Below are 15,028 nucleotides of genomic sequence, written 5' to 3'. Positions count from 1 at the left end.
AACAAAAATTCACAACGAAATTAAACTAAAACAGCAGCTTAAAATTAGAATTATTTATGTGAAAAGTGTAAAAGCAAAGGGGAATATAAAGAATGACAAGGTCCGCTCATGGAGGGTTGGACAAAACCAACAATGGTAGCATGAGGAGGGAGATTAGGTAGGTAAAAAATGTTATGAGAGTAAGAGTAGGGCTGACCTCTTTGAATCTTGCACCCAACAAATACCCCATTACAAAAAACTAAAACTAACACTAAAACTAATAAAAACTGAACTAAAACTAGCAAACTCACTCTAAAAACGAATTAAAACTAACTGAATTTGAAAACAAAAATTCCCAACGAAATCAAACTAAGGCTACGTTTACACGAAGACGGTCTGAACAGAAGACGCAAAAGTGGCGTCGCGTCTTCACTTTTTATTCCTCGTTTAGACGAGCATTTTTGGGAGGAAATCTGCGTGCATACGGTGACGCAAAAGTGTGTGAAATTCGATTGTATGCAGCCAGGCGGCATCACTTAAAGCGATAAGAGCATCTTTGGGCATGCAGAAGTTTTCACGGCACGCATTTTCATCAGCTTCTCCTTCCACAAAGTTCTCCACCATCACTAGATCTCCCAGGTCTCGTTCACAGCCGTCTGGCTCGCCTCCGACGAATTGCTGCATCCAAAATGTGATAGAGGTAATTACAGATCCTTCTCTGTTCAGTAATACTATCTCTACATATCCTGTACATTTGGTGGAAAGACTCCTGTAAGTTTATTAGAGCTGCCAGAGCAGCTTGAAGGTCCGACGCATGGAAATAATCCCACATTTGTTTATTTTCCTGTGCTGGAGCATGTATGTGACGTAAACACATACGTGACGTGAGCAGATCTGAGCAGAGTTTTGTGTCTTGTCAGTGTAGACGGACACGCTACGGCGGAGCGTATTTAACTTTTCCACTTTGGAAGGTGGTTTCAGATTTTTGCGTCTTTAAGCCTCAAAAACGATTTCACCGTCTAAACGAAAGGCACTTCCGATAAAATATTTTGTCGTTTTTACCCGCGAGCGTCCTCGTGTAAACGGGGCCTAAAACAGCAGCTTAAAACGAGCAGTATTTATGTGAAAAGTGTAAAAGCAAAGGGAATATGCAGTATAAAGAATGACAAAGTCCACTCATGGAGGGTTGGACAAAACCAACAATGGTAGCATGAGGAGTGAGATCGGGTAGGGTTAGAGTAAAAAATGTTATGAAAATGAGGAAGAGCAAGGCAGGGCCAGACTGCTTTCGATGAATGGGATCTAGCATCCATTGTCAAACTGGCTCCAAAACGCGCTGCTCTTCCTGGAGGCTTGCACCTGCCGAACTACCTCACTTCCGGTAGTCATGTCAATTTTTTTTGACTCTTTTTACTATCTTTAGTAAAGCCTAACAATGTGCCATTCCCCCTTAACCTGAAGGAAATAGTTTTGTTACCTAAACCTAATGAAACTGTGTGTGGAGATCATCTTTTTGTATTTTTGGTTTCTGTCATTTTTTTGTCTGCTTTGTAATTTATTTTCTGTATTGTTCCTGTTTTTAATATCTGTCTCCTATGGACCCTGAGTTTTGAATAAAATTTGATTGATTGATTGATTGATTGATTGTTTCAAAACACATGCAAACATGTTTAAAATGGCAACAGTTACATTTAGTATATTTTTTTAAAACATTATCTTGACTGAGGACTTTGATTTCCAGTTACAAGTAAGGATGCAAATTTTGGAAAGCACCAGCCACCAGACAAGTACTGTTAAAATATGCAATGGCTGCTTTATTTGCTTCACTCACCAGCCAAATTAACCAATGATACAATGATGATGATGATGATGATGATGATAAGTGGCTGGCTGATTTTGGATTCCACCATCCACCGTTAAATTGAAATTTTCAGTACTGGTAATAACAAATGGCACTTGTTGGAGAGAAGAAAAAGTCACAAAGTTTCGATTGTGTGCCAAATCAACCACTTTTACACACATTTACACACATTCAGAAAAAATACTGACCCAAACATACAGCTGATATCTCGCCATTTATAATGGTTTTCTTGATAACAACCAAAATCATGATCAAGAAAACCATGGAAAATGTCTAGATATCAGCTGTTATATTAAACTCTTATGAGCTATTTTTGTTGTCATCATTATATTTGTCGAAACAAATGTACCTTTAGTTGTACCAGGCATTAAAATGAACAAGAAATTGAAGAAAAAATGTGGTCTAATCATTTTTTCCATGTCTGTATATATAAAATGTAGTGGCGAAGCAGCGGTCGACCAAAAGACGGCATAGCCATACCACCAGTATGGCTAACATACATGCAAAAATACTATGTGAAGCATATTCATTACTCTGCCTAATATTTTTCTCCATGACTGTATGTGTCCTTTTCATTATCCTGTTGGCATTTTGAGTTTTATAAACTCTCAGATTATCAATACACTATGTGACATGAGTGCAAGATGAGTTAATATGTGTTATACAAACAATCGAAACTTCTTGTATTATTCATGGGTTGCAGGAAACACATATGGAGGTATTATCTTGGTGACAGTTCTGTGTAATATAACAGGCCCAAGGCTAGGAACACCACAGCAGCTTGAGAACAGAGCCAAATATTCAATAAAACAGACAGCGATGTCATACCTAATTTATTTAGTTTTGAATACAATAGAGGGTTATTTTTCAGAATATTTTCTCCTTCACCTTTTATCACACCTTCTGGTGTAAGGCTTCATATTCCTGGAAATGTAATCACAGTTTATCTGATGTATTTTATCACCTGTATGTTTTTATTACTGTGTGATGTATTGTATTTGTGAACTGCCAAGTGGAGTCTCTTTTGTACAACAGCAAAGTTATTCATATCTGTAGCCTAGAAAGAGGGCAGATATGCCTGGCACACCTTCTTCTCTGGGATGTTGGAGAATCAAGTGCTTTTGATGGAACCGAAGAAAACAAGATAAAAAATGTATGAAGCTCAGTGTACTTTACCTCACCTGGTAACCCGAGACACTGACTTGACCGTGAGGCTCACAGCGTGGTGCTGCGCTACGGACGTGACTCAAACAGAATTTCATCTTTAACATAAATGCCTAATGGGACCAGACTACTGCAATCATTTCAAAGTGGACTGAGTTGTTTTTATTGCTGATTTAATGTATTCTGCCCTACATTTCAGGTCGAGCCCCTGCTGAGCGTCTTCCATAGGTAGAAGCCTCGTATCAGTTTTCTGTCTCCGAGAAGTTCTGAAATGACCTTGCGCAATGTTGAGACAAAATTCCTCCGACTATCCGGCCCAGCAGTTCTAAATGGAAGCACAGTGTTTCCTATTATCTGATTATGCTGCCGAACAACATTTCTGAACAACACACACAGCCAGAGGTTGGGGTATAAAAGGTAGCGAGTCACTGAGCACAATGGATAATCATCAAAAGAGGAATCTAACTTTTTTCACCATCGGACTGATATTTGTGCTGAGCGGCATCGAGTACGGTAAGTTCATTATGACAGCTTTATGGAGTTGAAGACATGAGATAATGATCTCATTAGAGCAGAATCTGCCTGGCATTTTAGTTGTGAGCACACATCACAGAGGATATTGAATTTAAATGTATTTTGCTGTGGGTAAACAAGGCTTGTCATTGCTTCTCTCCCCTTCTCTTCCCCCACACTCATTCTCCTTATCCGTCTCCGGTATTCACAGCTGTCATTTTACCCACAATATGGAAGTATCTGCAGATTCTGGAGGCCCCCCCTTATTTCCTGGGTCTGGGTCTGTCTGCCTTCAGTCTCAGCGGGCTGCTCACCGGCCCACTTTTTGGGCTGTGGTCAGACCGGAGCAAAACTACAAAGTCCATCATCCTGTTCTCCAACCTTTTTGAGATTGCTGGTGAGTAATTAAACCACAAGACAAATCTCATGACACAGAGTCAGGTTTTAAACTGTGTTGAACTCAAACTGTGAGCTTTGTCAGAAATACCTCATTCGTTCATTCATTTCATTATTCACTACAGAGGAACCCATGTAGAGGAAGTGTCTCAGATGGCAAATCAAAAACAGATTCAAGTTTTAGGTTATTCTTTGAATCAAAATGTGCCTTGGTCGTTATCTTCCAGTGATGGATATCAGATACTCTTTACAACCTGTTGTTGGAAAAATTTGAGATCAACATACTACGAATTAGAGGTGTGAATCCCCAGAGGCCCCACGATACGATTTTATCCCGATACTTGAGTCACGATACGATATTATTGCAATTTTAAGCATTTTGCGATATGGTGAGTATCGCTCAAGTATATTCCTAAAAGTGAGCCTGCTACAGCCTCTGGGGAAAAATAAAACAGTGAAAATACTGACGGCCCACCTGCACTAAATATTGCTACTTGGCGGCCATAAATCGATATAATATCGCCATGTAAAATATTGTGACACTATGTGTATCGATTATTTCCCCCACCTCTACTACGAATAGTGTCTGCAACCATGCTATCTTCTATTACATACTACTACTACTGCATACTAGCTTAAATCTCTCGGATTGCTAACATGTTATTGTTTAGTAGGGCTTTGTGAAGTTTACCATGATGACCATGTTAGTTTAGCTAGGATGCTAAAGTTTGATAATTAAGCCTAAAAACAAAGTAGGCTACAGCTGATGGGAATGTCATTAGTTTCGCAGGTATTTGCCATAGACTTTAAAAGAAGTGGTCCTAGCCACTGTTGCCATCTTGGTTTTTGGCCAATTGCTATTTATTTTTTTTGGAGCCAAAAGTGATGAGAGGATGAAGCTAAGCTATCAGCTAATGCTAGCTAGCTATGTTGTTTTGCAAGGTGCAAAAATGAACAGAAGTCTTATTTTGGTTGAATAAATTTGAACATTTTTACTATTAACTTTTATTAACTGACAACAGGGCTGCATGGTGGTGTAGTGGTTAGCGCTCTTGCCTCACAGCAAGATGGTCGCCAGTTCGACTCTTCTGCTCTTCTGTGTGGAGTTTGCATGTTCTCCCTGTGTCAGCGTGGGTTCTCACCGGGTACTCCGGCTTCCTCCCACAGTCCAAAAACATGCACTTAGGTTTAATTGGTGACTCTAAATTGCCTGTAGGAGTGAATGAGAGCATGATTGTCTGTCTCTATGTGTCAGTCTTGTGATAGTCTGGCGACCTGTCCAGGATGTACCCGCCTCTCGCCCAGTGTCAGCTGGGATCGGCTCTAGCCCCCCCACGACCCGAGTGCGGATAAGCGGTTAAGGATAAAGAATGAATGAAAAACTGAAAACAGTGAAAAAAGTGTGAAAAGCTCAAAACACTGGGGTAGCAACTTGTAAATCACAAGTTAGACATACCCTGCTTTATTGTCTATTTTACTCTAAATGGGACTGTCTGACTCATGCTGTATTGAAGAAGACTTAAAACTAGAATGTAAGACCATAAACTTCTTAGGAAAAGGTTTTCTGAGGTAAAAAGAAAAGAAAAGTAGAGTAATTTTCTCATAAACTTCTGCAGATTTAAAGCTTCACTTTTTGAAACCCGGAGGTTTCCATTTGGTATTCAGTCGTAAAAAACAAAGTATTGGACAATTTTGAATTATGACCTGATGACGGCACTAGATGAAGGGTTCAGGTTGTTACAATTCTGACACAGTGAGAAAAATTTTATGGCAGCTGTTGAAGAATATTACTGAAAAACACAACCTGCCGTTGGTGCTCTTGGAAAAACCAGGGGATCAGGAAGTCATTATGATTCATCACCTGGACACAATGAATGATTGTAGAACATTTCATGGAAATCCGTCCAGCCGTGGTTGACATATGTCATATTTTAGCCTGGCTTGCTGTGAGCATTGTCAGACACAACCATCAAGGAAAGCATCTGTTTCACACTGAAGATATATATTTTTTGACACATTTTCATGTTTATTTGTCCTCAGGTAACTTCATGTATTTTATAGGATACTCAAAGTGGCTGCTGTTAAGCAGTCGACTTGTCGCAGGTGACACACACACTCACACACACACACACACACACACACGTCATGAAATAACACCTAAAGCATGTTCTGTATCAGGGTGCTGTGAGGATGTAACTGAAGGACGTTGTTTGCTTCTCAGGTGTCGGCGCAGGAGCGGGCTCCTCCATCTTTGGTTTCCTGACTCGGAGCACTCGGCCAGAGGAGCGCGCCGGCATTTTTGCAGCCATCATGGCCTGTCGACAAGCTGGCCTCCTTGTCGGTCAGTCTCTCCCCCTATACCTCACCTCTCTCCACCTCTTCTGAGAAACACCTTCTTTGATGTTCAACTATGAGAAGGAGACGTTAAATAATATCACCAAGGTGGAGGCTACTGTCTCCACACATCCTCTGTTTTTTTTGTTGTTGTTTTTTTTTTACTCCATCTTTAAAGGTCTTCCTCCTGTCTCTCCAGGGCCGGCGTTCAACTTGTTCCTGCGGCTGTGTGATTTCAAACTGGGGCCCTTTGTTGTGAACAAATACACGTCTCCTGGGGTAACAGCATCCAGATAATCAGTAATCTAAGGTTCCCTGAAAGCCTCATGAATACAGAAACAACCTTCAGAAATAGTCACTCTACATTCTGCACTCCTCCTGGCTCACATGTAGTTTTTTTTCTTTGTTCTTTATCTGAGTTAGAAGAATACAAAATGCCTGCAGTGATGCTCAGGCCCGTAACAACCTGAATCGATCTATTTCCATCTCATGAGCCTCGGAATAAAACACCTGTAGAATGGATTCAGCTTAAATGGGATCTAACAAAGCTCCTACGCCTTCTTCCATTTTTCCTCATAATTTGACGCTGCACGTCTCTTTATATCACTGTGCCAGGTTACTTTATATCTTGAACACTCTCCTCTTTATATCAAATACTTCATCTCTCCTGTTAGTTTTAGGATTTTCATGTGAAATATTTCAGCACATTTTTTCCCCTCCTTACTGTCAGATCTTCATGTGCCTGCTGTGGGTGCTGCTCCAGTTTGTCGTCCTGGCGATGTACTGGGATGTACCACCCGTCAGCTCAGAGGGGGGCGCGGTGATGATGGAAATGAAACAAGAGGAGGAAGAGGAGGTGCCACTGATGGGGTCCGATGAGGAGCCGGTGCACACCTTCCATGCCGTCGACCAATTGGAGAGCTCGTCTGAGATGCAGCCCGTCCGCGGCGCCTCGTCCGTCTCAAACCCCATGAAAAACTTCAGCGCCAGAAGAGGTGAGCGTGCAGGTTTTGACTGCCTGTCCTGAGCATTTATTGTCAGCTCTTTCTCTCCTTATATGAGGGTTTCAGGTAGGAAGAGGTGTCACTGCCAATGCACATGTTCCGTATCAGCTCGATTGATTTCCTCGCATGCACACACACTCATGCTTACACACATTCTCCATTCTCCAGGTCTCTCTCTGAGGAATTCTGTGTGGCATGTCAGATCAGATTGCCTGTGCATTGATTGGACTTGTGTGTATGTGTCTGGTTTATGTCAGAGTGAGCATGTATATGTATGATGTCAGGTGTCCTATTGGATTAGTGTCATAGTAAGTTTACATGGGATGCAAGCAGTGATTGTGTGCCGTTATTGATTCACTTTTTCTGTACTTCTTCAGTCCGTGTGTGTGTGTGTGTGTGTGTGTGTGTGTCAAACCTTCGAAATCGATTCTCTCACTCTTTGAAGATGTGGCTAAGGGATTGGATAGCAGACTTCCTCCTTTATTGACTGGCTTGCTGTGGTTGACTTGTGGATGAAATGGAGACAGAATTGGTAATGTGGCCAACATTCTTCTTATTGATCCCTTTTTGATTTGAAGAAAAATCTACAACACCAGAAACTCGGGGAGCAAAACCGGAGGATGTCTGCAGCTCGTGCACATACTGTAGGAGTGTCTGTTCGCCGTTACACTGATTCTGGTGTTCGCTCTCGTGAATTATTGATCTTCGCTGACTTTTTGTGTATGAGTGAAGAATCTTTGAAACAGCTCGAGCAGCTCTTTCATATCTTTTCACTTTCTTTTATCAACTCATTTTATTTGTAGTTGGGGTCGAGGCATCACATGCAACAACCGGGCTGATTTTTTCCTTTTTGGACCAAGTAAAATATTTAGCATTAATAAGCAGTGTATAAGCAGTTAATAGTGGTTTGCAGATCAACTTATTTTGTGAAATACGCTTTGTAAACTTGAGTTGGTTGAGAAGATTGTTATCACCCTCGTGTCTGTGCACTAAATATAAAGATACAGTCAGCAGCACGTTAGCTTAGCTTAGCACGGTGATTCTGAAAGTGGTGTCCCTGAAATCTATTTAATCTGTTTACAGTTTATAGATTATGTTCCGATCTAACACACTTAGAATCTGCAAATATGTTTAATGCAATAAAAAAATTGTTATTTTAGAAAGGGTTACATCCTGGAACATCACTAACAGTAAGGCTCATTATGCCAGAAAATAAACTGTTCCAGTATGCAACTGTTGTTTTAACATTTCTTTTGTTCAGTGTACAAACTAAACTAACTGAGGTATGCTTGCAGCAGATTTTGCTACCATTGCACAGAGTAAGCCAGCTGTTTCCCAATGTTTCTAATCTTTATGCTACGCTAAGCTAACCTGTTACTGGCAACTTACCAGAGGTATGATTCATCAGAGGCTTGATACAATTTTATCCCGATACTTGAGTCACGATATTATTGAGATTTTAAGCATTTTGTGATATGGTGAGTGTTGCGATACAATATATTGCAATTTAACTGTTTAACTTCATTTTGTGTCCACAAAATTAAATTCAGTCAAGAATTGTTTTATCAAATAAGAAAAAATTCTCAGTTCTGAAATGGGAGGTAGCTATGTAATGTAAAGAGGAGACTTGTGGGAACCCAGAGAGCCTTTTTTCATTGAGATAGCATGACGTCAGGGGTCACATGACCGCTTTGAAAATGACCATAAAACATATAAAAGTAGCCTTATTTTGCATCGTTATTCCAACAACTTCCCTATGGAATATCCTGGATATCCTAAAAGTTCTAGTTTCATATGATACCAGTATCTCCAGTATATTCCTAAAAGTGAGATCGCTATGCCTCCGGCTAAAAATCGATACTTGGCGGCCATGAATCGATATAATATTGCCAGGCAAAATAACGTGATACTATGCTGTATTGATTTTTTCCCTCACCTCTACAACAAGTGATATCAATCTTCTCATCTAACTCTACACTGCAAATTATTTGTTTCTGTTTTGTTTTGTTTTCAAGATTTAAAAAAAACTTAGAATTAGAAGTGTTAGATAATTTATCTTGTTTTGAGAGTTAATTTCTTATTTTAAGTGTTCAACATGCTTATTTCTAGAATTAACAGTCCTAATTCAAGAAATCTTGTCAAGTGAAATTATCTGTCCATAATTTCCCTCAGATTTAGTGTTTTATCTTGTTTTTAGACACCTCTTTTTTGCAGTGTAATAACCAAAATGTCTTTAAAGATGGCCAATGGCCAATAGGGGGCGACCACATTGGTTGCAAAAAGAGGTCAGATTATGTAGAAGTCTATGAGAAAATTACCCTACTTCTCATTTATAAACTCAGTAAGCATTTCTGGAATGAGTTAATGGTCTTACTCTTCAATACAGAATGCCTGTGAATGGGGTTATGGTCCGATTTAGAGTAAAATAAATGATAACCTTTTACTCCGAGATTTAACATAAAAATATATGTACTATATACTATATAAAGTAGTTCAAATGAGCCCTACATTGAGAAAATTAAAATGCCTAATAAATAAATGCATCAATAATAATAATCTAATAAAATATTTAGAATATATAACAATCCATTATGCATAATGAGTGCTTTTACTTTGATACTTTTACATTTTGATGCTGATTCTTTTGTACTTTTATTTAAGTAAGTTTTGAATGCAGGACTTTTTACTTGTAGTGGATTAAGTTTCACCCTTCTTCAAAAAGTAAAACTGGTGTCGGCTAAAAGGCTTCAAGACCGTAGTCTACAACCCAATGGGGACGTCATGATGACTCCACTTCTTTTATACATAGAACTGACTCTGACACACATACTATAAATACATACACTACACATACAGTGCATACAGTGTCTGCAGCAGGAAATAAAATCATATAAATATTAGTAGAAACACTGAACAGAGAGAACTGAACCTCAGTAGATCACACACTGTAATATCAAGCCATTCCTCCAGCCATCTGGCACGTACTTCCAAATTTAGCTGAAAGCCCGGCTCATTTTTCCTCCTCCAAGTCCATAAGGGAGTTTTTGTTCCAGGAAAAGCTGGTATCAAAATTTGGAATTCATTAAAATATATATATTTCTTCTGTGTTATCATGTTTTGGACATAAGAAAAAGGCAAAAACTCTCACTTATCTTTGTAAAAAAGACATTTTATTGGCTGGGGGATCGGCAGCCAGGACTCATCTCGTCCGTCTCTTTCAGTCTTAAGATTACTTTCAGATGAATGCGTTTTCTTTCTCTATAAACTTCTTTATCTCAACCAAGCTCGCCAGTTGAAACTTTCAATTCAATGGCACCACTTGAGCTTGTTTTATGATTTTCTCTTTGGTCTTTTTTGGTTCCTCTGGTTATCTCTCTCTCTCTCTCTCCCTCTGTCTTTCACTCTGCAGAGTTCCTGAGAGAGGAGGTGGTTGTTCTCCTCACGGCTCAGTTCATCACTCTCTTCAATCAGACAGCGCTGGAGGTGAGAGCAGCTACCGTTGAGATCCATCAGCCGGGGTTTCCAAGCATTTCACACAGTGTCACACTATTTTACCCCGAGTTTCATCCAAACTGCATCAATCTGAGCCTTACCTTGAAAGACCCGCGCTGTTACTTTGGGAAAATAATCAACTATCGCTTAACGCCCAAAGTTAAACTGATGTAACAAGTGCACATAATCAGTCTCTGTGTCCCAGACATGAAACATGAAGAGGCCTTTTTCTCTTCTCATTAAACTGCGGCGACTGAATAGTCACACAGTGGTGACCTGGATTATACAATCATTTCAATATCAAAACAGAACAGTTCTTTTGATCTGGGCCGAATGAAGCCTTTGAAGGACTTAAAAGGTGCTCGTTTCAGCTGTAATAAGAATCTCCTCCTCTACCTCTGACTCAATCATTTTGTCTAACTGGCTGACCTTGTGAGCATCTTTCTGTAAATCCTCAGACTATGGTGACTCCTCTGACGCAGCGCTACTTCAGCTTTGGCGAGCTGGGCAACAGCCTGATGTACAGCCTGTGCGGGGTGGAGGTCATCCTGGGCTTCTTCTTTGTGCGCTGGCTGAGCAGGAAGGTGGAGGACCGCGCCGTGCTGGCCGTGGGCCTGGTCATCTGCTGCACTGCTTGTATCTGGTGCATCATCTTCCTCGGCAACCCCCGAGGTGCTAACCTGCCCAGGAAAAAAAAAAAACATAAATGCAAAGGCGCTCACAGCTTCTTTTATTTTTTTTATATTTAAAAAGGCCTTGTGTTGTGTGCCAAATCCCTTCTGTGTGACTGTTGTTGGTGAGCATATCGGGTTACACACTGTCTGAATTGAATGTGCCCTGTAAATGATATCATTCAGACTCTGGCACGCCAGCAGGAGATCATACAGGCAAACTGGATCCTGTATGTTCATGTTGGCCCGCGTCTGTTGCAGCTCGTCACGTTTATCACTCTGATTACAAGTGACAGGTGCTGGAGCTGGGGAGTGCCTGAGTACATATAAAAGGATTACAGTAATCTAATTAGACAAAAATGCTATTTGTTAAAGCGTATCCTACTTTTGTTTGCTATTTGTTACAGTTACAGTTACGAAGAAAGAAAATAAAACCATAAAGGCAGATACCTGAAGAGAAAATACATCTTTTCTCGGACTGCTAAGAAACCCGTTTGATTGGTGAAATTGCATTTTAATTATAAGATTACAGACTTTCAGCTTATGCAGGATGAACATCCAACAGTTTGAGTGGGCACACATTCACACAAACATGTGCATGGTGCAAAGCAGCAGAGAACAAATATCTAGTGGCTGCCAGCTTGGCAGTGGTTTAGTTTTCAGATAGAGCTATCTCTGGTGGTGCCAACCCATTTGAGGAAGGAACTTAAAAACCGAGAGAAGAAGAGATGGATAACTGAAGTATGATCTGACACTTTCAATACGTACCAGCACATATCAGAATTAAAAAGGAATAAAATAATCTAACTGAATAGCCTACTAATATATTAATGTAATGTATGTTGGTGTTAGATTAAATTGTTTAATAATGTTCTGTTAAATATGATGGCAAACTACTATAATTCAGTAATACCAGGGTATTATGTTTGCACCCCTGCCAGGTGGGTATGGATGGGAGATGTCAGCCTTCATCATCGGAGTGTTTCTGCAGCTGCTGGGGCTTCCCTTCGTGGCCGTGTCTCAGGTGTCTCTCTTCTCCAAAGTCACTGCCGAGAAAACACAAGGTTGGCTCGTTTTACCGCCGTTCGCATGATTCAACATATTAAAACAACAGATTGCTGCTCAGCATATGTGATGCAAAGAAACAGTTATACATGTTGTTGGTTTTTTTTTATCCCCCTAGCCATATTTCAATGTTTGTGCTTGAAAGAAATAACCTTTAATTGTTCTGTGCCGCTTCACCAAAAGGATTGAGCCAAGGTGTCAGACGCTCAGTTGGGGGCCTGGCCACCATCTTGGGTCCTTTGTGGGCTGGAGGACTGACCGATAATTTGTACATAATGCTGGGCATGATGCTCGCTCTCCTCATAATGATCACAGTAAGTAGAGCACAGCTCATTAATAGCATCAGAAAATTGGTAACATGATAAACTAGAAGAGCACTTTGAGAGGGATGTCCTCTTGCAGTGTTAACAAAAGTGAAAAAAAAATAAAAATAAATAACTGATGTACCTGCTCTGTGATTCCGATCCGCTCCAAAATTTAATTGGGTCTTTCTTGGCCCATGCTACATCCCTCCAATCCAACAAGACAATCGTAACCTGACATGCGGTGTCTTACACAATGAAAATGTTGAATAAACCGAAGCAATGCTTAACCATTGGTTTGGTTTCATTCTCTCACTGAGCTGGAATTTGCATGGTAATGCTTTAAATGTCCCATATTGTAAAAAGTGAGACTTCCATATTTTTATGATTATGAAGCAGGTCCAGATGCTATATACAGGTGCATCTCAATAAATTAAATATGATGGAAAAGTCCATTTACAGTAGTTCAAGTCAAATAGCCCCAACCAATTATTGAGTCATATAGATGGACATACTTTTCAGGGGCCAACATTTCCATATTAAACATACTTTTTAAAATTGGTCTTTTGTATTTTTTTTTTTGAGACACTTAATTTTAGGTCTTCATTAAATGTAAGCCATAATCATTATAATTAGAATAAATTAAATCAATTAAGAAATGAAATGTTACATATTATTTCCCCTTCAACCCAGTGTTTCTTATTCTCTACCCCACCCTGTACAGTCATGGAAAAAAATATTAGACCATATTAGACCACCCCTTTTCTTCAATTTCTTGTTCATTTTAATGCCTGGTACAACTAAAGGTTGATAATGATTGTGGTTATTATCAAGAAAACCATGGAAAATGTCTAAATATCACCTCTTAAATTAAACTCTTATGAGCTATTTTTGTTGTTATCATTATATTTGTCCACATGAATGTACCTAAAATGAACAAGAAATTGAAGAAAAACGGTGGTCTAATACATTTTTTCATGACTGTATGTGCTTTCTCTGTTAGACTATATACAAAGCTTTTTTCCACCAGCCCACACTGAAAAACAGTAGCTACTTGCCAGTAAAATCCTTAACTCAGCATGTCTTTGATAGCCTCTACTTATTACTCCGTGCTCTCTATTCTCCAAAGCCATATCACGCTGTACATTTTCGCAGGTTATGACAGTGCTGTCCTACGAGCGCCTGGCTGAGCCCAGGGCAGTGCAGAGCGCCCAGAGCTCAGACAGCGGAGGATAGAGCTGCAGTGTGTCTGAAGAGAGGCTAAAGACAGACGAAGGGAGTGCCCTTCACTTTCTGAGAGAATCAATACGAGTTTACTGCAGAGGAAACTGTATGAGTGTGGAATAAAAAATGTTTAACTGTACCTCAGAACCTGTCATAGAGGTGATCACACAGGTAAAGCTTTGCACAATCTCCCTGTTATCAGATTTGATTAGAACATACAGCACCTTGCATGCATATCACTATCAGACTATTAATTACACTTTACACAAGGGGGCACCATTGCTCTCATATTGAATATTCTGAGGTGTAATTGAAGATGAAAGCCATTATTTTTAAACTGAACTATTTATATTCCCCAGGTGTTGATGAAAAGATAAGAGAGCAGGGTTTGTTTTCCATGTGACCCGTGTACCAGATTTTTCATTTCTTGTCCCGAGTCTTTCTTTCTCTCCAAAAAAAAAAAAAAAAACTCAGCTGAAAATGAAGCAGTTGACACAATGGGTGCAGAAGTGGAGTTGTCAACTTCTTAGCAGCTCTGTGTCAGTGTAGCTGATAGAAGAAGGGGGTCAAATAAAGTGACGCTTTGAAGATTTCTTGATGTGTATTTGTAGTGTTGGAGTAAAACTGTGTTTTTAGTGTTAATACAGTGTCTTAGATGTGACTAAAGCAGAAAGATGTTATCTGAAAGTATTCCTCTACGTGCAAATGAGAAAGCTCCCGAATTTAAGAACTTCTTCTTAATTAGCCGTCTCTATCATTTGACTATGGGGGGGATTTAAAGTTTAATTGCCTGTATTCATAATTCAAAACATGACAAGGTGTGACTTGTGTATAGTCAGCTGTTCTAGCCTATATCCTCCTCTAGGATGTGCTGTATGCTACACATCTGCACAGCGCTGTAAGCAACATCAAGGCATTGTAGATTCTCTTTGTACCAATGAACATGGCTTTGGCCAATCTCTGTGTTTTTGCATAATTGCAGATAAGGCTCAGTAACCTTTTCCAGTTTTCTATACTCAGCAT

General features: G+C 39.8%; 1 protein-coding gene across 1 annotated transcript; it reads left to right on the top strand.

The window, feature by feature from the left end:
* Window positions 1-3,441: 3,441 nt before the first annotated feature.
* mfsd8l2 (major facilitator superfamily domain containing 8-like 2) lies at window positions 3,442-14,313 on the top strand. Its single transcript, XM_059345077.1, has 11 exons — window positions 3,442-3,517; window positions 3,729-3,914; window positions 5,954-6,016; window positions 6,135-6,254; window positions 6,447-6,526; window positions 6,978-7,242; window positions 10,661-10,734; window positions 11,202-11,415; window positions 12,356-12,478; window positions 12,663-12,793; window positions 13,937-14,313. The coding sequence occupies exons 1-11, from the start codon at window positions 3,442-3,444 to the stop codon at window positions 14,015-14,017; spliced, it is 1,413 nt and encodes a 470-aa protein (XP_059201060.1). The 3' UTR covers window positions 14,018-14,313.
* Window positions 14,314-15,028: the final 715 nt, after the last annotated feature.

Source organism: Centropristis striata, chromosome 11 (genome assembly GCF_030273125.1).
Source record: "Centropristis striata isolate RG_2023a ecotype Rhode Island chromosome 11, C.striata_1.0, whole genome shotgun sequence".
In the NCBI taxonomy this organism is placed as follows: domain Eukaryota; kingdom Metazoa; phylum Chordata; class Actinopteri; order Perciformes; family Serranidae; genus Centropristis; species Centropristis striata.
This window is presented reverse-complemented; position numbering and strand designations above follow the sequence as displayed.

What these genes read in the sequence shown, in the direction of transcription:
- mfsd8l2 (XM_059345077.1), top strand. Translation starts at nt 3,442, where the DNA reads ATGGATAATCATCAAAAGAGGAATCTAACTTTTTTCACCATCGGACTG. An exon ending in GCTGAGCGGCATCGAGTACG is followed by an intron (nt 3,518 to 3,728) that starts GTAAGTTCATTA and finishes CGGTATTCACAG; the next exon opens with CTGTCATTTTACCCACAATA. An exon ending in TCAATCAGACAGCGCTGGAG is followed by an intron (nt 10,735 to 11,201) that starts GTGAGAGCAGCT and finishes GTAAATCCTCAG; the next exon opens with ACTATGGTGACTCCTCTGAC.